This window comes from Scomber japonicus, chromosome 12, assembly GCF_027409825.1.
Source record: "Scomber japonicus isolate fScoJap1 chromosome 12, fScoJap1.pri, whole genome shotgun sequence".
NCBI lineage: Eukaryota > Metazoa > Chordata > Actinopteri > Scombriformes > Scombridae > Scomber > Scomber japonicus.
The window spans coordinates 7,444,346-7,463,180 of NC_070589.1; the positions used below are offsets into that span (position 1 = coordinate 7,444,346).

Consider the following 18,835-nt stretch of genomic DNA (forward strand, 5'->3'; position numbering starts at 1 on the left):
ATCATACACCCTTGCACTGTGCCCCTCTTTATGCCTTTCTTTATGCCTGCCTATCTTTTCCATTTTTTTCTTGTGACGTTTCCATCTGACTGTCACTTGAATTTTCTGCAGACTTATCGCAAAGAATGAGGCACACATTTTTTCCCTCAGCTGGGGCTTCTGGGTCGTTTTGTGTTCATTTCTGATAGTTTTGTGTTCTGTCACATAGATTCAGCAACATTGTGGATGTATGCAAAATGCAGTGGCAGTAAGGTGGCAATAGATAAGGGCCGCTTTGTGCTGAGAAAGTTAGACTGCATAGGCATTTCGGTTAAAAGCGCAATAGCCACAAGGATGAAGTTTCATTTGGCACATGGACTCTCTCTCTCATCTCCCTCTACCTCTCTATATCTCTCAATCTCTTTAAACAGCATCTATATTTGATACTGCTATTTAAGGCTGTGATGTCATAAAAGGACGTACAGATTAGGAATTTGGCAAACGATGTTTCACGCAGCATTATGCTAGGCTGACAGTGACAGGTGGTGCACTGAGAATTTGTTTCAATGACTGCCCAGACCTAGGCCCGAAGCAGAGGGAGGCACTTGACAGACCTCTCACCCTGCAGGAACTCACGAGTGTCGTACAGTGTGTGTGTCCCAAGGCCCCACTCCCGCTATTGATGAAATTCCATCAGAGTTCTAAAGCCATGTTCGGGGGTTCTTTTGAGGGAGAATCTGTTAGAGGTTTTACTGGAATCCCACTGAGAAGGCCACCGAGCAACTGTCAGCAGGCAATGGTGTCATTTCTGACTACAAATGTGCGGACTGCAGATTCTATTTATTGCTTTCATTATAAAATCCTTTTAGGGTAATGCACTGAGAGAGTTTGACTGTATGATACATCAGGCAAGCCTTTCTAGGGACATACTGTATGTTACATACTTACAGCATATTTCTGTTGCCAGGATCTTGAACAGATGGGGAAAAAAATGGAAGCTGGATGTTTTAGTTTGGTTTGGTGGTTATTTGTTTAATTGTCGAAGTTCATGAAAATGGAAAGGGTTTTATTTGCTTGGATTGGCTGTTGTATTTGTGGGCTTTTGTATTGCTCAAAGTGGAGATCAACTGAAAAGAACAGTCAACCTTCCTCAAGGTAACTCAATTCACCAGAGCTTAGTTTTAAGGGTTTTTGTGATTTGGTGTCATACCTACCATAAACTGAGGACATTCTGCTCATAATAACTCAATAGGATATACAAGGACTATGTTGTTTTAAAGCTATTGGCAGCATGAGAGGATTGGTGTCTTGAAAATGCTAAGAGCTCTACAGACAAATATGGAAAAAGAGTTAACCAACAGGGAGTGTATAGTGGACAAGGTTACAGCTAAGTTATCTAAATAGCAATGGTTGTTGCAAATGTCCTTTGGGAATAGATTCATGGCTACAAATAAACTGAATGCCACTGTTTTCTGGCACCAGTGTGCTGGATCCCTGAAAGACCTTCTAGGTTTTAGAGGAGAACTAAAGTGGCAGTTGTGTACCTGCCAGAACAGGAAGCGGTCCAAGGTGTGGTGGACTTAAAAAGTGGGTTTTGTTCTTTCTAGCCTTGAGTGGAACAAGACAAGGCCAAATACACAAAGAATGGATCCACAGTGAATTGTGCAGCATTTTCACCCACAATCTGCTTTATTTTATGGGACTATCCACGAAAGATTTTTCACTAATTGTATAATGGCAGAAAAATGCAATTTGCCCTTGTTCTGAGTCTGATTTGTGTCTGTAAGTGAAGGCTTTTCTCCACATTTCAGCACACTGATTCATCCATAATGAAAACTCCAGAGAGCACTAAAGCCTCAAATTGCGTGTCTATAATTAGCAGAGATGTGCACACATAGAGCTCATTCACAAACTAACCTTCATGTACTATTGTTATTTTGAAATGTCAAAATACAGCTATTGATGTGACTCATGCAGATCTTGAAACTTGTTATATTCATTTAATGTCTGAATCTTACAGTAAGGCTGTTCAGGTGTCATTAAATGTATCTGGGTATTTTTCTGTCAGTATTTTTCATGGATTTTGCTAGTTAGCGAGCTAGCTACGTACTACAGACAGATGCACCCCATTTTCAAGTTATTCATTGAGCAAATTGGAGAAGTTTCAGATAGTTTAGCCACATTCTCTAAACCACATTATTTGGAGGTAAAGCCCAGTGTGATCATTGACCTGCAATGTCAGTTTCAACAACACTAAGTACCACAAGTCAAAGTAGAACCAGGAAGGCAATCTGTAAGCTATAATGGATTTTCACAAAGGGCCGTCTGTAATATGACTGCACTGTTTGCCTTATGTTTTTCTTCCAAATGTATTTCTGTAACTAGGGGGCGTGTTCTGCCAAATTTCTTTTAAGCACTGTTGCCACCTTCACAGATCTCACAAACTTAGTGAGTAAGCTATTACCTTAAGAGACAATGGCCAAAAAAAAAAATGATGCTGATGATATGAAGTTGTGATAAACTAAAGTGGGTTCTTGTATTTGCTCAAATGGGACACTGTTGTGAGAGTAGGATCACTTGGTTTTGGTTGTGAGTGGACAGTGGCAATTAGTAACCAAAACCTTTGTAACCCAATTTATGCATTGGTTTTTGGATAGGTCTGGACTCTTGATGTGTTGATGCTGCACTCAGGCTCAAGTACACCACCCACCCACACTCCATTCGTATACACAATGGAGCTGTGCAACTAATAACCAAAGAGGTTTAATTTTAAAGGCAAAAAGACACATTCAATGAAAATAATGATTTTGCAACTCCACTTCAAAGCATCACTCTAACGCATGGCTAAAGTCAGGCTATTTTTGTCAGCCATTAATGATGAGAGAGGGGTAGTCGCTGTTGGCAACGCAGTGGTCTTCTTTTTAAAAAAAGCAAATATACACACACACACACACATATACACACAAACACCCAGAAAAAGCCTCTGAGGTACAGTACACAACAACACAGGCAATCAGAGTCAGAGATCAGAAAAAGTAAGAACAGTGGTATGTTGGACTACTAGGGGAATATAAAATTTTTCTCTTGCCAACAGAATGTACAGCACATAGCTTTTGAGTTTCTACTCTATCACTACTGTGTAATATAACATTCTGTTTTATTAATCTAATGTTTTTTTTTTCTTTTATGATTTATCAGCAGGGCAGAGGCTCAAATAAAGAGAGGCTGTGTTAGAGTGGTTCATCCTGTTGCAATGGAGAGGTTCACATGTAGAAATGACTGAAAAACACTCCCTGCAAGGAGGCTGACGATCAATCCAGGAAAACTCTTCCCATGGCATGTCCAGTAATTGGCTCTCTATTTTGAAATATCCTCCCACACAAATACCTGTTTCACCTGCATCCATTTGTTTCTACCATATTTGCTTTTTAAAAGACGAAACACTGACTATTTAGAGTTGCAAACGCTGGAAAACCCAATTTCCCAATTTCTGTCAACAGGGCTATCAACTTCTGAAATTGTGGTTGAATGGAACCCACTGGGCTAATTGGTTGGAGTTAGATGCCATTTTTGTGGTTGTACTTTCTCCAGTTTCATTAATAAAAATAAAATCAACATCATACATTACAACATTAAGAAATAGAAAGGGAAATTACGTCTGTAGCTAGGAGTTTTTCTTCCTGACACCACTATCTGATAACCACTACTATCTGGATAAAGGGGAAATCTTTCCACTATTGACAACACTTTATCTCTAAGGAATATATATGGGATTGGTGTAGTGCATTTATGGAATCCAATAGTTTCCAGCCAATACAGGAAAGATGCAGTTAACTTACAACATAACCTCCATAGGACCTGGACCTGATGAATGAGATGTCTAAGTTCATACTAGAACTAAAATAACAATATTGATTGTTGTAACTCCCTGTGAAGCATTGCAGGCCTTTAAAACCCATTTTCTTAATCAGCTGATTAATAAAAGCAATGGGACTCTACATGAACAAACTGATATCTCCTGCTGGTTATTTAACATGAAAAACGCCTGGATTTGTGCTTGTATTGATTTTTTTCTTTAGCACACAAATTAGCAGACCCATTCAAACCGTTGCAGTAACCGTGGTAACAAAATCATTTGAACCTCAAATGTTATAAAATAATTGGTCCCTAAATACCATATTGGTCAAAATATATGGCGACTTTGCTTATAAGACAACTTCCCATATTCACAGATAGACAGAGCAGCAGACGTGGAGCTACATTAGCCATCTGATGAATGCAAGCCAAAAAATAACTTTCCCATTAGCTCTTTTTTGATCTCCTACAAGTCCTGAGAGAAAAACCTGTCCCTTTAGTGGGTAAATGCTCCTCTATGTTCAATACCTAGTGGCTAGATTTGTCTGCTGTTTGGTGCTCGGCAAGTAAAGCACATGGGGTTTATAATTGCTGCTGCTGATAATGAGCTTGATGAGAGCCATGAGTTCTTGTGGGCTATAAAACAAAAGAAAATGAGCTGAAAGACAGTGAAATGCACTGTAGAGATGTGGGGAAGTGCAGAATTGGGTGATAGCTACTGTGGATTCACAATAAGTAACACCTGTCATATATATATTCATCATTTGACCTGCTATTGATATTTTTATTCTCTTACTTATTTGGTCACATATACTTGTTATGGAAAGTGTTCTCAGATGCTTTAATTCACCCTTCATTGGGCCCAAGTTATCATGGGGTTATGTTCTGGGTTTTTTAAATAATTTAAAATATGAAATGTATCTAACAACAGTCTAAAATACATTAACACAAGTTCTATAATTGTCTCTCAATGTCTAGTCCAATACAAGGCTTTACATTGAAATTACAAATCTGAAAACCAGCTTTGCTTTGAAAATGTAAGATACCATATCGCAGTCAGATTCCATGCTGATAATACTCATCATTTTAGAAACACAGAGAACACTGACTGCATTCCAACAACACGATTGCCTTTGGTCATAGAAAAGCAAATTATACTTCATTTTTTGGAGAATTCTAAAGTGCCCACTGTGGAGCAGTGGTTCATTGAAATCCTTAAGGCATGTACCCTAGACTTGGAATTAGGAACAGTCTCAAGGACAAACTTAAATGACTAGAAAGTTCAGCTTTGTCACTTTTTTGGATGAGGTTAAAGATCAGCACTAGTGATTATTCCTCGTTTGATAGCTCTTAAAAGAAAGGGCAAGGCCGGGGCGGACAGGAAGCATAATGGTATTTTGATATTCCCTTCTTTTCCTTTATGCTCTTTTAATCTTTTTGTCCATTAAGCAGTTTGCCCACAAGCTGCTTCTGTTACAGTATGTGCTTATGTGCCTAAAGTCTGGAAGGAAGTTTTGAATATCATTTGAGCTTCAATAACAGTAAATCATAAGCAGTGGTAGCAGTGGAAGCAATCTCTACCACTGAGTTATTAACTTCTAAAGTCAGTTCTACAGTACACTCATAACTCTTTAAGTATTATTTTTCTTGTTTGTGTAGACTTAACGCTGGAACAAGGTGATTTGCATGAGGCTAAATATGACTATAATTATTCATAAGGAACATGTGAGCATGATATAGTGTGACCTGTAGATTCACAGTGTGGCTGTATGTGTTAGCAGAAAGACCAGTGGTAATATAGGCATTTCTATGAGATTCCTGAACCTCAGAAAATAAATGATGATGCAGTGATCTTAATTATAAATGATATACTTTGGCCATAGTTCAACTCCACTGAGAAAAGCTGTGAGTAGACCTCATTATTAATACATCAGGAAACTATAAACATGTTCACAGGGGATGAAAAGGAGATGAAGTATTATAATAAGATGAATCAAAGAAGCACTAATTGTACAGGAGGCACTACAACCACTGAAGAGAGAGAAAAAAGGAGGGCAGGTCCAGTAGTTCAGAGCAGAGCAGGTAAAGGTGATATGGATGTTAATATTGAGATAAATGTAACAAAACAGTATTTAGAAGAAGTATTTAGTTGAAGCCTCAAGTGATTTTGAAGTTCAGATTCAAGATGCAGGAACTAACCACATGTTTAAGGCAGAATGTGTCACCTCTGCACCTGAAGAACAGGCGCAGAAAACTGCAGTAAAATCTGGCCCCTGAGTGTTCCAGGTGTAGTTGAAGGGGGTTAGGTTGGGGTCAGTGCGGCCAGACACGGTCCATCTACAGTCTGGTAAGATAACAGATTCCCCATGAGACCGAGAGCCAGTCAGGCAGAACAGACATATAAACTACTGCAGTGTAAAATAAAGGGTCATCCCGGCCAACTACTACACACAGGAGGTGAGGTGGCTTGGGCAGGTTGGTGGATGGTTGGTGGCAGTGTGAGTGTGTGTGTGTTCGAGTGTGTGTCCTTTCACTGGACCTTTTCTTTAGGGCCGTGACTGTGTGCGTGTGTGTGTGTGTGTGTGTGTGCGCATGTGTGAATTGAAGATGGATGTTTATGCGAGAATGAGTGTGTGTGTGTGTGTGTGTGTGTGTGTGTGTGTGTGTGTGTGTGTGTGTGTGATCCAACCTTACCCTTTAGGTGGATCTTATTTTCTGGGCTGTGCACCAACACCGAGCTAACTGAATCCAAGCTGTCGTAGTTACTGCAGCCGAGAGGGCCCGTCCTTGTTTCAGTTACCTAGGAAACAGAGGCAGGACATATCTGTTAAAAAAATATATATATACACCGGTATATATATATATATATATATATATACAGCATATATAAACATACACATACATATACTTATTTTAATAATTAGTAATGAATGAGGCAGACATTTATGGAGCTTATTTCCTGCCAAAACAAAAAAAAGTTTTACAAATGCCCTATGATTCTCCAATAACACTGTGTGGTTTGCCAAAAGTTATGTGATCACGTTTTTTTTGTCTTCTTAGGATATATTTTCTGCACTTCTATGCATGATTTATTACAAAAATATTGTGTATTTGTTTGATAGGTATGTTTTTGTACTTGCAAACCACACTGTGTTTGTTAGTGAGTCGTACGGGCATCTGTAAAAAAATGTTACATTTGTTTAAGGTTTCACAGGAAATCCTGTCCACAGCTTGTGGCAGGCAGAGGGATGGATGTGGCAGATCCCTGTGACATGAGAGAAAGCTACTGACATCTTTTGCTTCACTCCCGACACCTGCAGCCACAGCTGCCTGCAGTGCACCGGCTGTCTCGTGGAAAAGAGTAGAGAGGGAGGAGAGAGAGAGAACTGTGAGGGAGACATCAAGTGCAGCTGGGTGATACGGATTTTAACTTTGAAGTACAGTGAAATAACTGCCACAAAAGGAAGTTGAAGCATATCGGTGCAGGCTTGACCACATTTTATTGTTGTTCTGCATGGAAAAGATACAAGTCTGATATGTATTACATTCTCTTATTTGATAAAATGATAAAATGCACTCAACAACCTAAAAAAATGAAGTTGTAGGTGAGATTGTGGGATGCTGTGAGATCTAAGACCATGACGGTGAAATTTAAGAATCAAGATTCTAAAAGATTCATAACTTTTTCAAACACTGACAGGACTATACAATGCATTTTCAGAGTGAATGAGGAATTCATCAATCATTACAATAGCCAGTGTGCAATGGCCAAGGAAGAAAGAACCAGGGTGTGCTGGTGGATTTTTGGTTGAGTTGTCCTTCTTCTTCTCTTCTGTTCTTTTTGAGGATGGAATATAGTATTTTCCACCATGAATATATTTCTCTGGGGAACTGGTCATCGATTCCAAATGTTGCTCCTTTCAGTAATTAATATGTTATATCAGCAGGTCAGCCAGCAACATGACAAAAAGGTATAAAACTGACTGAATCTGTTAATAAAAAACTTATTGTTCTTGGTTCCACCAGGAGATTAAGACTTGAGAATTCACTCACCAGAAAATACATTACCTCCAGAGAGACAATACTGAACTCAAATACTCTGTGGGAATACAAGTCTCTCAGAGGGATACAATCAGAAAAGAAAATGTGTGTGACAATCTCTTTTTATCTGTAATCCCTGAAAGCACAACCGACAATCTATAAACCACGGTCAAAAACTTCATGCACACCAGTCTGAAACTCATTATAACATTTCACAATGAACACTGAGTCGAACATGTAAAACCCTGTCCCATAATTACTCAATTTGAACAGCAGAACAGACCGAACTCCTAAAGAGCAAGGAATGTGAACTGAACGAAACAACATTTGGAATCAATGACCAGTTCCCCAGAGAAATATAATGCTGGAAAATACTATACCATACCAAAAAGAACAGAAGAGAAAACAAAGAAGGATAACTCCACCACCACACCCTGGTTCTTCTTATCAATAAAGACTAACAATAATCAATATATAAAAAATGTCACTACATTGACAATGTGAACATTGTTCAACTTTAACCACTGTCTTACCCAATATCTAGTTTTTCACCTTTCACCTCCTTTGTCTCTGTCTCATTCTACCTTCATGTGTTGATGTAGTTATATTATATATTATATAGTTGATGAGCCTGTTTGTTGTTGTGGATGTTTGGTTTCTTTCCTTTTGTTGGTTTTTTCCATGGAAACTGACCCAATCCATTACACAGTAGTAGGGCCAATGACTATCACAATATAGGTTCATCCCACAGGAAATATAGACCTTAAAGTAACTCGAAATGTCAGCACACAAGTTTATTAGTGTACAACATTTCTTAATCACCTCGCTTCAGTAAACTCCAGCATCTGCTTCTGCAAGAAACAGATTTCACGGTATCAGAATATCTAAAACTCAGAACTAAATGGACAAACCATATATTTCCAGCATAATATTATTCTAAAAAAGAGATATTGCTTGTCTAATAAATACTAATAAATAAAAATGTTCCATACCAAAAGGAAATACAGTTATAGACCCAGATGGTTGTATCAGACTCTCCAGAAACATTACCATCTGTACTTTGGGAAACAGCAAAAGCATTTGTCAGAGGAAATATAATCTCATATTTTACTCAGGAGAAGAAAAAAGAACAAGGAATACAACCAGAACAAATCCAACATAATCCAACAGAACAAAATGTAGACAAATAAGTTTCAGCTTGAAAATAAATGATACACCCCAAAATCCCAATTGCTCATGCAAAGATCAACACTGAACTTTGTTAAACAGTGTCAAAAGAGGTGAATTTCTTGCAGCCCCAACCCAACAAAGACCCAACATCCACCTCCAGCTACAGACCAATAAGCCTTATCAACTGCAATCTCAAAGTAATAAGTAAAGCAACAAACCAACAGACCAAACAACTTCCATAGAGGACAGTCATTCATCTTCCAATATGCGCCATCTATTCAATCTAATCAACACATTCTAAAGAAACCACCGAGACACCATTATTACATTATTTGATGCTGAAAAAGCTTTTGATAAAGTAAATTGCATATACCTCTTTATCACACTTTAGAGATTTGGTTTTGGAGAGTTGTTCATTCAGTGGATCAAAACATTCTAATGCACCTTCTGCATCTGTTATTACCAATAATCACACCTTCAAGGATACTTCAAGGAGGCACACTACAAGGATGTTTACTCTCTCCATTACTTTTTGCATTCTTCGCCCAACTTCTTGCAGCATCCATTAATCAAATAAATAACATTACAGGCATACAAACGAAACACTTCCACCACAAAAATTAGCTTATATGCAGATGACTTTTAAAAAATATCTAACACCAGCAACATCCCTTACAGAGGTCTCAAATCGTATCTTCAATTTTTCCAAAAATGTCATACTAGTCTGTAAACTGGTCTAAATTTAAAATTATGTCATTGTTCTGTTTGGGGAAGGCTATAGCAACAGGGTGGAGGTTTGTGGCACAACTTCACCTCCTTCCAAGGTGCACAGGGAAGGAAAAAAATGTGAAGAAAGTCAAAGGTCCAGAAACACTTGTAGTATGGTACCAATGAAGGCTGCAACCCATAATGCGTTGGTCTATTTATAAAGTTTTCCTATACTACAAGTATTGCTGAAGACTGGAAGGCTGCAATGACTATACTTTTTATTACCTGTCACAATAAGGAAAGGTAATATCAGATATGTTGGTAGATACCTACAATAAACTGTTGGATCTATTACTCCTAAATTTGACTCTATTGCTAAGACATTGATGAAGACCTTATCTGCTGATGCTACCATGTCTCAGTTAAAAACACAATTGATTCAAAAAGCCATTTATCGCAATGATGCTGAAAGCTTGGTGGAACCACAAAGAAAATTGATCCCCAATATGACCAATTAAGACTTTTAAATTAAAAAGAAAGCATTATATTTGACAAATTGAATACATATCACAAATCTGGAACATTTATTTTCATATGGGTCACGAATACCACATGAAGCACTCAAACAAAGGTAAAGGTACAGTAGTAACAGCTTCCTGCAACACTCAACTGAATAACTGTCTTAAAAGTTTCTTCACGCAGTATTCTGAAGCAATTTACATACAGTTTATAATCTTTTTTATAAATGTTTATGTATGAATGGGTATTAATGTAACTTAAAAAATGAGACCTTCCCCGACTTTCTTGGTTTCGTGTAAAAGCCTGTGGACTGATATCTATTTGAATTACCCAGGCTGTATTTTCTGCTAAAATGTAAAAGGATGTGACATTTTTGCACGCTCCTGAGTGCATTACCTCACAACAACACTTCCAGGCACTGCACACTAAACGCCACAGACAACTACTATCATGCCACCCTGCTCTGCCCACCCATTCAAACAGTCGGAACAACTGTTACTCGTAAATTATCCTCCATTCTGAGTTGCAGCACTCCAGTCTCTTCAGCCTTATGTCTCTTGGGAGAACTCTCCTCAGTTGAACTACCACTCAGCAATGAGCAGCCAACTTTGATTTTACAATTGCCAAGACAACAGTTTGACTCAATTGGAAAAATAGACACAAGCTCTCTCAGCATCCCAGCGGCTTCACCTAATATCTAACATACCACAATGGAAAGACTCGAAGCAATAACAAAAGACTGAGTTGACCGGTTTAATTGCCATTGGGCCCAATCCATCCCACTCATCAGTTCTGCAGACCTTCCACTGTTAAGTCACCCTATTAGCATACAAACATACAGTGCAATCACTCACTCATAGTCACATATAATCTTGGCTCAAAGATTGGCTGACGAAGCCTATAACTCTGCCAACGCCAATTTCACATTAAATCGACTGCTATACCAGAGGGACTTCATTCTGATGGAAAAAAGAAAGAGAATAAAGAAAAAGAATCTATGCAATATGAACCTACACTACAAATTGTACCTTTACATACAATTACCAATGCATACATTCCTATATTACTGATAGTGGACTATTATTCCACATTGACCAAATATGGACTACTGTTCCTGGTCATTAAAAAAACATTTACTTTTGAGATATTTCCCTGTAATATTACTGCAATTTTTTTCTATTTTAATGAAATTGCCAAGAGGGGACATGTATCTTTGAGAAACATCTATCAAAAAGTAGACATCCATATACTGCAGTGCCAATTCTTACACAGAATGAGTGTTAATGGGTGTTAACTGCAAAAACGTGTTTCTTTCAAAAATGCATTATTTAACTTTAATGCTATCAATGCATTTCTCTGTGATACAAATATTACTATAAAAATAATCATTGCCACTTTAACTGGGTTTAAAATGATGATTTACCTGCAGATCGGAAGTAACTTGACTGCATGCATTCATATCGGGGAATGCAGTATTACAGTAGCAACAAAATGTACTTTATCTAGGCTTTAACTACATAACATATATTCTTAAAGTTTCATTTCAAAGATTGACAACACTAGTGTAATGATGTTCATTTTCTCTCAGGGGATTTTGTATTCACAAACTCACAAACGTTAACGTGAGGTAAGAGAAAGATAATGATTCAAGATGACTGTAATTGTACTTCCATTAAAAAAAAAAGTCGACAGCTGCAGAACGTCAAGAGATTTAGAGAGACTATCAAAACAATTCATAACACTGACACAGTACAGCTACAGTGAAGGTGTGGAAGGTAACAAGTCAAGTTTATCAAGTTCAAGATTCATTGTGGTGAGTCTGTGAGGCGGTATGTGCCATGTGTTCGATTAGGGTAAGTAAGTACAAATGCATCTGTGTGAGGAAGAAGATAAATAAGTCATGATAAAGAAAGAAGAAGAAAAAAAGTTTAAGAAAATAAATAAGTAGTTAGGAGACTATTTTCCTATTTTTGATTAAAAGCATGTTAGGGTACAGCTAAAAGTTACACATCCAAGCTCAGTAGATGTTTCAGATCTGTTTTAAACATTGAAGATGTGCTAACTAAAAGTAGAAGTAGCATAAAAGTACTGTGTATGTATCTGAAACATTTATATTAAAGAATCCTACAAAGTATAGTCTTTATGCAGTGACGTTTCCATTTTAAAAACAATTAAAAATCCAACATCCACTAAGGTATTTCAGTCAAAACATGCTCTTAATTACAGCAAATAGTATCCAAGGATTCATAAATATTTTTCCACTGTGTTGCTTGGAGCTGTTAAATATACAGAGATTTAAATTCAAATAAATTATGAAATGGTCTAAATTTTGCCTCTCTGTTATTTTTAGCTTCATTTTATATTCTTCCCTTCTCATCTCATTTGTTGTATGTCTTGTAGTTTTTTTTTTAATCATTTTTTGGTAATTGTAGGATTTGAAGATAAATCTTATGCTAAGTATCAGAGAGATTGTCACCATATCAAAAGCATATTCTTTATTTAGAAACCGTATGTATTGTTAAATGTCTCTAAACGAGCAGTCTTTTCACCACTCAGGGGGTTTTGTTTTTGAAAGCAAATTGTTTTATATGCCACTCAGTCAAACATGAATAAATACTGAGTCCTTCAGACACAAATACTTGAAGCTGCAGGCTAATCCTGCCATTCATTTACCCTTACATTAACAATATATCAGTATATGATCTATACTGCCATTATGGTTCTCAGCTCTCAGTGTGCCTCATCTAGTCTGCAGAGAATGTTGCCTTTAGCTGAATCATGTTTAATTGGTGCCAACAGGACACACACACACACACATGATGGAAAGTGAATCATAGTCTCCCACTGATTTCTTTCAGTGGGAGACTATAATATGTGATATAATATGATGTGGTGTGCTGTAAGATTCTATGTTAAATTCTGATTGAATATGAGTTATGCTGTAAATGATGATATGCAAGGGCAGGCTTAGGGAGAGGCAGCAGGGGTGGGACAACACAGTCTCATCAAAAGTCTTATTATATTCAAATAAAGGGATCACTACAATCAAATTTAACATGCTTATACATTTACAATACAGCATAGAATTTACATACTTCGTATTCATGTCACTGCCGCAGAGAATACTAATTTGGTGGTAAATCATGTATGGTATCAGTGCACAAATTAAAATGTGAGTAACCATAGCAACCATACAGTATATCTGCTTCAAGTTGCAAGTCAACATGGCCCTAGCCATAGGGCAAATTGATACACCATGGATGATGATATGAACACAACTTAATTTTTTTCCTTGTAGTAAGTGTCCATAGTGTAGTTATGATAATCCACTCTGAGGTGTCCTGATCCCAAAAAATGGATTCCAAGAAGAAAAACACCATGTTCCTTTATTTTGTGGCATTTTTCTTTTGGTTACCACCTCCATTTTTGGACATTTGGACACCCTGCTGGGTGTTATTGCTTATTTAATTATATCACCCAGCCAGAATGTCCATGTGGGCCCCATAAAGGTTAAATTTGGGTTGCAGTATGGGTCCCCCGTGGGTTTGTCTGCAGTTTCCATGGTGGCCCCACCTGTGTTTGCCCATATGGGCTTCAAGTGGATTCTGACTGGGCCCAACTGAGTGAGACCCATGTAGGCCCCATATGTTTGCACAAATGGGGTCTAAGTGGGATCAGAATGGACCTCAAATGCGGCCAATTTAGCCAGCTCACATAGGCTTCACATGTGGGGCCCATGTTTCTGAAACAATATGGGGCCTGTACAATTTGTCCTGTTCATGCCCATGCCCGCTTAGCCCACTTACATCCCTTATGGGGCTCATACAGTCAGCCCACATGGGCTTCACATGTGGGGCCAGTGAGTGTTACTGGCATCATGTGGGCACCTTGCAAAATTTGCCCAGTTCAAGCCCACGCCCACTCAGTACCTACGTAGCCTGCATTAACCCTATGTGGTGGGGGGGGGGGGGGGGGGGGGGGGGGGTGCACATGGACATACTGGCTGGGTATTAATGTTGATGTAATATTAACAATAAAATCATTTTGTATTCTTTTTGAAGAGATGACATGTGGGTGTAATGTTATTGCATGTACTTAAATACACATAATTAGGAGACAAAGACATGACATGTTTGATGGCTGTTTCACATTTTTACCTTTTGTTACACTGACAGCTGTGTAGGCATTTCTTCTTCTCTGCTTACAAATTAATTTGATCTATATTTGTTTAAACCATTTCTGATATTTATATAACAACTACAATTGACAGTTGATTTCCTCCTGCTTCATCCCTATCAGTGCTAGATGCTCTTCTTTTCAATGAAAGGATGACTAGAAATTGTACATGTCTGTTGGTTGGACAAAGTAGTTGCACTTCTATACATCTCAAAGCACTCTCACACCCTTTCTCTGTGGATACTTACTTTTAATATTTGTGCCTCAATAGGATCTACATAGAATCATTTCCTTGCAAGAATAAGCTAAATAAAAATGACTCTTACTAGTAAGTAATCTGCTGAAGAGATGTGCCTGACATTTCTACCATCAATGTCAATGAAATATTAATTGTAGCAAACATCTGACCTGGATATTTGTGCTGTTGAAATACTTGTCACGTGAAATATGATAAATAAATGATACCCTTCTTGACATGTTGTGTGAGATACCCAGGTGTAGGGCTGCTAATTGAGGAAAGAAAAAGAGCAGGGCGGAAAGGGGAAGAGTTGGCACAATCTGCTCCTCTGTTCTCTGTCTCTGTCTCCAGCCCCCTTCTCACTTCTCCCAGACCATATACTTTCCTCTAACTCCCCAGACCTGCCATCCTCAAGCTATCCACCAGATGCCTTTGAATATTCCCTCCTTTCCCCATCTACCCACCTGTTCCCACTTCTCATCAGTCCTGCAGTTACCTAGCCAAAAAAAAGGCTACTCCTCATTCCTTCGTCAGCCACTTACTTCCTAGATCCTTTGTTCCCTTGTCAGTTACTTTCAAGCTCCTGTTATTGGTTACCTGGACCTATAAAATATTTGCCCCTGCTTCCCTGGACTTTTCCATATCTCATCCTTGCAACTCTGTGGATTTAACACTTTTTGGACTTGCCACCCACACTGTGAGCTTTTTGAATCTTCACTTTTGACAATAAACTCACTGAACTGTCCCTGCCTGCCTCTATAGATGCTTTTGGGTCTTTCCCCTGCGGCCAAATGCACGCCACCCGCGACAAGAGTGGAGTAAAAACAGAAAGGAGTCAAATATAGGGCACACATGTGGGAGAGATGGAAATGCTTAAAAACCAAGGGCAAGAACGAGGAAGGACGTGAAAAAGAAAGACAAAAGGCGAGACAAAGAAAAGAATAGGAAAGAATGAACGAGGATAATAGAAATAGTTAATTTAACGGACTGAGTGTTCGAGATCGGATAATTAGCATAGGAAGATGGATATGGCCTGTGGCAAAGTCTTCACCAGCTAAATCACGTTATTTGGCAAATGAAGCAGCCTGTTCGTCTTAAAACAGCCTTGTTCCTCACAACTTATCACTCTGCCTTGCATTAAGATTGCATCTAATATCAAGAGAAATGGAAGTTACCCTTGAAAGTGCTACAAAAGATGTATATCTCAAACATCTCTCAAATATCTTTATAAAAAAAAACCCAGACTGCTGAGCAGGCACGTGCACACATAGGGCCCTAGGGGTGCTTGAGCCCCTGCCCCTTTTGCCTCGTACTAAAAAAGTGCCCGCTCTCTCTCTCTCTCTCTCTGTGTGTTTGTTTGTTTTAAATAACATTAATAAATTCCTGTTAGGGATGTAAAAAAAAAACAGCGTTACAAAAACTCCACGATATTCTACTGTACCCATTTCTTGTAATACGGGGTTGTTGTGTGAGTTGAGCCTGCTGCTTCTCTGTCCGTTGCGGCTCCGCTCGGTCACAGAGCCGCCAGAGAGAGAGAGAGAGAGAGAGAGAGAGATGCTCCATGGATAACTGAGGAGACTTGACAGTGGAGCAACTTGAACCTGTGAGTTAGGGTCTAACTAGTCTCCGTCCACTTATTCAACGTGCTTAAATATGGGTAATATTTCAGAAAAAACGCTCTATTTTAGTCAATGTGTCAGCTTCTTTTTTCGCCGGACGTGGGAGCACGGCGCATCAATCACACAGAGCAGATCGTGCGGGACAGGAAATTGTATACAAAATACAAAATAAAACACCGGGTAAATTTTCAAAATAAAATGCAGCGTGTTGACGGCGGATCATATTTTCCTCACTACAGGTCTGAAGTACAGGTCCGAGGTTTAGATATAGCCTAAAGTTTATTTTGACTTTGCTACTAACGTGTGGAATAACAAAATAATAATAATAATAATGATAATAATATAGTAATTTCAGCATTCTGGGGATATAAGCTGTATTATTACTCATGTTGATAATAATTTGTTGACACAAAATAAATGGCAATTGCGTATCACTTTCACCTACAGGACACACAGCTAAGTAGTTAGCTTTCTATTAGCACTTTATTTTTTAATTTCCATATTGTGTAAAAAAAAAAATTCTGCACGCACATGCTGCCCTTTTCTGACTTTGAGCCCCTGCCTCTCTATAATCATGTGCACGTCCCTGCTGCTGAGATGTAGTTAAAGATTAGGAAGAGATAAAGACGAGAAGCAAAGAGAGATTAGTGTGGAGGAAAAAGGCAGTTTTGGCTTGTTGTTTAAGCTACGATGTGGTCACAGATAATTTTATGCTTTATTAACAAGAGACCTGTTGAACACCAGTCATGATTCTGAATTAACTCCAAAAAAAGAGAAATTTGGCTATAATATCACTGCAAATAAATTCTAACTGGAGCACGTTTGCTTTTGCTTCTACAAATTAAAGCAAAACTTGAGTTGAACATATTTGAGGGAAACATTCCCACTTAACCTAAAGTTGTATCAGTAATAAACATAGTGATGAGAAGAAAAGGAGAACTAGCTGCCTGGAGAAAAACATTACACAAACACACTGGATGCTATGCTGCTAGCTGGCTATAGCTAACATCTGCACCATGGCAACACTGGCTGTTTGGTTGAATAATACAGACTTCACAGTAAAGAGGTGTTATATATATATATATATATATATATATATATGCATGAACAAATCTTAAATACTTAATCTTCAAAGTGACCTCTCTGTCAAGTCATTCCTGACAGAATCAGTAGCGTTTAGCAGTCAAGCTCCTCACAGTAATCATTCCTTTTGTTCACACTGACAATCAAAAGATCCTCTTCATATGCTCTTTCAATATATCTTATGGGGACACAGTTATGTTGTGCAAAAATGCATTAAAAAGGTGATCTGAAGCTTACAGTAGGCTGTATAAGGCTACGGCAGTCTCAGTTAGTCATATCAAGTGGATAGCTGCTGCATTTAACCGGAGGCAGGATTAGAGCTAGATAGCAATATAAAGAAAGAATACAAAAGTGAGGTTTAAAATAATAATAAAAAGAAAAGTAATTCAAAAGTTCAGAGCACAAGCTAAGCTTGAATGGTCAGCGCAAGAAGACCTGAGGGTTCTAGAGGGTTCATAGGCTAAACATAAACCTGATAAATATGTAGGACCATGACCATCTTTATAAACTAATACAACAGTCTTAAAATCAGTTCTGAAGCAAACAGGTGGCCAGTGAAGATCCTTTAAAATGTGTGTAATGTGTGCTCTCCTTCTGGTCCTAGTCAACACACATGGTTTATGAAGTGATTGTAATTGGGCTATATTCTTTTTCCTATGTAGAGACCAGAATGTGGAGTATTCAGTTTTGTCCTGATTGAGCTGTAAAAAGTGATCTCCCATCTATAACTTGATATGTAAAATACACTAAAGAAGGACATCTATTGGCCCTGAGTCATCAGGACGCATAGCAATGTAAATGTGTGTGTCAACGGCATAGCTATGGAAATTTATGCTGTGCTGCCTAATGATGTTTCCAAGTGGCAGCATGTAGATGTTAGGTGTAAGTACAGGACCTGAAATTGACCCATGACGAACATTACAGGAACATTGAGGAACATACATAATGAATAGCTTTTTAGATTAACATTCATCCCTGCTTACAAATAAATATATATATTAGTAAGATCAGGTTTGAATTAAAAACAGTACTGTATCAAAAACTATGCTTAGGTCAAATAGCACCTACACTAAAGATTCATAGGCTGACATTGACACAAATTTGATGGTTGGTAGACATATTGCTAGAAGGCATATAGACAGGGTTAATTAAACAGTCAGTGGTTGAAAAGAGGATTTCATAGCTATTCAGACTGTCTGTTTTCAATTTTGAGAAGTGTTCTCGTTTTGGATGTTTAATTGCCTGACTGTATATTGTCTGCTGTTTATGGAAGATTTGATAATCGACCATTTATTTATTCTTTCTCCAACTTCTCGGTTCTTATTATGGCAAGAAAATCTATTGTAATGTTCATGTTTGGACACCTGACTGTATGATTTCAGCAGAGTCTTTTGTAATTTCCAGCCCTGAAGCCAGGATCAATATTCATTATCGTTCATGTCCCATT

The 18,835-nt window shown here is 38.1% G+C and overlaps 1 protein-coding gene across 1 annotated transcript in view; it reads right to left on the minus strand.

Annotated features, from left to right (window-relative positions):
• Positions 1 to 18,835, minus strand: part of brinp2 (bone morphogenetic protein/retinoic acid inducible neural-specific 2) — a 143,510-nt gene that overhangs the window by 64,344 nt on the left and 60,331 nt on the right. The window contains exon 4 of the mRNA XM_053329350.1: positions 6,529 to 6,634. Coding sequence (XP_053185325.1) covers positions 6,529 to 6,634 — 106 coding nt within the window. The remainder of the gene's footprint in view (positions 1 to 6,528; positions 6,635 to 18,835) is intronic.